This window comes from Neophocaena asiaeorientalis, unplaced genomic scaffold (genome assembly GCF_003031525.2).
Source record: "Neophocaena asiaeorientalis asiaeorientalis breed wild unplaced genomic scaffold, Neophocaena_asiaeorientalis_V1.1 scaffold283, whole genome shotgun sequence".
NCBI lineage: Eukaryota > Metazoa > Chordata > Mammalia > Artiodactyla > Phocoenidae > Neophocaena > Neophocaena asiaeorientalis.
In genome coordinates, this window is record NW_020172827.1 from 2,291,863 (window position 1) to 2,295,513 (window position 3,651).

The window sequence follows — 3,651 nt, forward strand, 5'->3', positions numbered from 1 at the left end:
GATTACAGGCTTTGTTTTGCCATCTTCTTAGAGGCAGCAACTATCTCATCCAGGCAAACAAATCTCTTACTGGGCAGCTGGCAAAGCCAGGACTTGGCAGAAAAGGAGAAGAAAAGGGCTCTCACCTCATCACATGGCAGGGCCCAGAGTTGGGAGAGTGGGCACGCTGGTGGGGCTGCTGCAACCCAACTAGTCCCCACTCTGTGGCCACTTCGACCAGTGTCTTGTTCACGGATGGGGGGAAGGCCTGATATCTGGTAAGCACAGCCCAGATGCAAACCTCAGGTGTTATTTCCCAAGGGTGACATTGCTTCCCTAGAGCTCCTCACAAATCCCAGGAGCCCTCTGTGGTTCCATTTGCTAATATGTAAAAGGGCAGGGGTTATACACTAGATCACTTAATATGTGTGGCACAACGCGCTGCGTTTGGGCAAAGGTGGTGAGAGGCTGCAGGTAATTTCTGCTCTCATCCTCAGGTTTCCCCAGTGCCTATGGGTGGGTCCTCCTCCTTCCTTCCCTCCCTCCCTCACCGCTGCAAGTTCTCATGAAGACCTCCGTTTTCAAGGGGTCCCTGTCCTTTGCTCAGTGTTTCCGCCTCTTAGCTGGCAAAAGCAAACAAAATGGAAAACCTCAGCAGAACTATACAAAATAATTGTTCTCCTCCCTCAGGAATGAGGAGGAAAAGAAGCATCGGGGGAGATGTTTCAACAGCCTAGATTATCCTTTCTCCTCCCACCCCTCATGTTATATCAGCCTACTTCTTCCATGGTCCAGCCAATTGTGTTTCCTTTTATCTGAAAGCTAATTACACTAAATACCAGAGCTCTCACAATTATGAAAATTTAAACCAGCAACGTATGTGGGTCTTCATGGATTCAATTTTATTTCCCCAGATTCCTAATTCATTATTCTACAGTAATGTTTGATTTTTAGATTAATTTGCATTTTAGTACTTGAACAAAATGGAGGGGATGAAAATATTAACTTTTACTAAATACCACATATACAGACAACACTCTATAGCTGATTTTTCAAGCATTTGCACGTTTAATGCTCACATCCATGATCTGAGGATGGGATATTAAACTCCGTTTTAGAGACGAGGCTTAGAGAGGTTCAATAACTTGCCTAAGGTCACACAGCTAGTAAGTGAAAACCTAGAAACCAAACTCAGTTCTCTCTCTCTCTCTCTCTCTCTTTCTGTGTGTGTGTGTGAGGGGCTTTTCCAGAAGGGCTCTCCCCCTCAACTCCACATAACCTTAAACTATTCCTGCCTTTATTGAGGCCTCAGTTTACACATCTATAATATAAGAGGGCTAAGATGCTCTTTGAGGTCCCTTAGGAGGCTACCGTCCCAAGATTCCAGCCAGCAGCCCCCAGCGAATTCTGGACTAGATCTTCTTTCTCCAGACTTTCTCTCCCTACGTCTGTCCACCTTCAATCCTTTTGTTCACCCCAACTGTCGCAGAGGGTCTCCTTGGCAGTCATGAAGCCATAACCTCACAGACCTCAGGGGTCCCAAGAATTTCATGAATAAGCATGTTCTTCAGACAACTGAACTCAGAGGGAAAAGGAAAAAGTACTTCTCGGCTGTGAATGGGAGCTGAAAAGGCTTTTCACGCCCAGGACCCAACTGTAAACTGGAGATCAGATGTCCAGGTCACAGCCTTGGCCACCACTCTCAACGGGTCATGTCACAAGACTGGCCCCAAGAGCTTCAGCATTCCCACCTCCAGGATGTGTGTCCATGGCCCCCCACCCGCTGTGTCCAAGTGGCAACCTCTTCCTGCAACAGATAGGGCACATGCTATGCAGTATTACAATCTGTCTCGGTAATAACAAGTTTGCCCGGTCCAAATAGTAGAGACTACATCTCATGCACATCTGTATTACCAGCGCCTAACTCCATGCTTGGCCCACAAAACCACCCAATGTACCCCAAATGAATCAGCAAACCCCCTGGCTTAATGACTCCAGGACAGGGACCCCATCCACTGGCCATGTCCCACCACACCTTGTAGAGGGGACTGCCCAGAGGGTTAGGCGAGCTTTGCCCCCAAGCCTTCAGATGAATGGCCTATGACCCACAGGAGGTGGGGAGAGCAGGGACTTTTCAGTTCTCAAGACCTGACAAGAGTTTCTGCTTTGTCTTGCCTGCCAGCGTCCGCGGGGCAAAAGCTCTCCCCTTTGGCTCCCAAGAACCCGAACTATACGCCACCAGCTGCCAAGTGAGAGGCCAGTTGGTCAGCTGTTGGTTCCATGTATCCAAAGCTGGGTGACTGTGCTGCTTCTGTCACCGAATGGAAGGAGCCTTGGGACCAAAGTGCCTGGGTGTGAAGGCAGCCCCTGGGAAGTGCCGCCCAGCTGCGTTGCCTGGCTTGGCAACTTGGAGCTCCAGCTCGCCCGTTTTCTGCTATGAGGACCTGGACCACCCAGCCCCTCCACCAACTCCCAGATTCCGACTGATGGCAGTGACCCTGGAAATGGAATTGGGGACAGCGGCAGGGGAGGGGTCAAGAGGCTATTAGCAAATCAAAAGGGGAGAAAACAGAGGAAGAAAAACGGGGTGGCAAATTAAAGTGCTATGTTTTCTTTTTTTAAAAATGCAATTCTAAGGAAATCTGCTTTTAAATAAAACAATCAGTCCCTTGTTATGAAGTATCCCAGGGACCCTTAATATAGGCAAAACCTTTTTAGTCACATTTTTTTTTTCCGCATGGCAAGTTGGATAATAGGTACCTCCTAGTAATTTCCCCTACCTTTTCCACTCTTCACACTCACGCAAACACACCGGGTTATAACAATGCACTTAGTCTACCTTTGTCTCAGACATATTCCCAAGCATGTGGGTTGAGGCTCTCCTTAGAATATCCCCATATCCTCCCATCCGTTCACTCATTCTGATGTACAAACAGATCCTCACCTACGGACCATTCTCTCCCCCTCTCTCGCTCCCTCCCTCTCCCGGCCCCTGTCCCTCTCTCATGCACACACACACACTCACACACTCACACGGAAACACACTATATATGCCTATAAACATATATGCTCTCCTAATTCAATCCTAATCCAGTTATCCGGATCTCCCCATCTCCGCTCCGTCTCTCCAGACGGTCCCCGCGGTGAAGCCATGTGAAATACTCACCTCCGAAGCCTGTGGGAAACTTCATGAAGTGAGAATAATTTCCGTACATGTTGACTCTTCAGTTCATAATCCTCCCGGGCGCGTCTGCTCAATCGCTCGGCCTCTCCCGGCTCCCGAGCGCAGCCGGGCTCCCTTCAACTTGGGCTAGCAAGAGTGGTCATCGCTTCCTACCAGCCCGGGCAGCTCGGGCTGGGCCAGCCCTCTGGGATTAGTCAGGAATCTGCCTCTCGATCTGAGAGTCCACATCGTGCGTTGAGCCGGCGGTGGCGGCAGCAGCTGGTGCCTGTCAGTAATCACGCATAATGCCGCCGCCGCTGCCGCCACTGCCACACTGCCACCGCCGCGCTGCCGCTGGAGATCCTGTTGCTAGTTTGATTAAGTCGGGGCTGGGCTGCTGCGTGCGACTCTTCCACCTTCCGGCTGGTCCCCAGAGGTCCCCACCGATGGTGGCACAATCTATTATCTGGGAAGACAATCCATGTGTGACCGCCCCAGAGTAGGTCAGG

General features: G+C 50.2%; 1 protein-coding gene across 1 annotated transcript in view; it reads right to left on the minus strand.

The window, feature by feature from the left end:
- RXRG (retinoid X receptor gamma) overlaps positions 1–3,481 on the minus strand; it is a 44,440-nt gene extending 40,959 nt beyond the window's left edge. Inside the window, exon 1 of the mRNA XM_024741973.1 lies at positions 3,146–3,481. Coding sequence (XP_024597741.1) covers positions 3,146–3,194 — 49 coding nt within the window. The 5' untranslated portion in view covers positions 3,195–3,481. The remainder of the gene's footprint in view (positions 1–3,145) is intronic.
- Between the last annotated feature and the right edge of the window lie 170 nt (positions 3,482–3,651).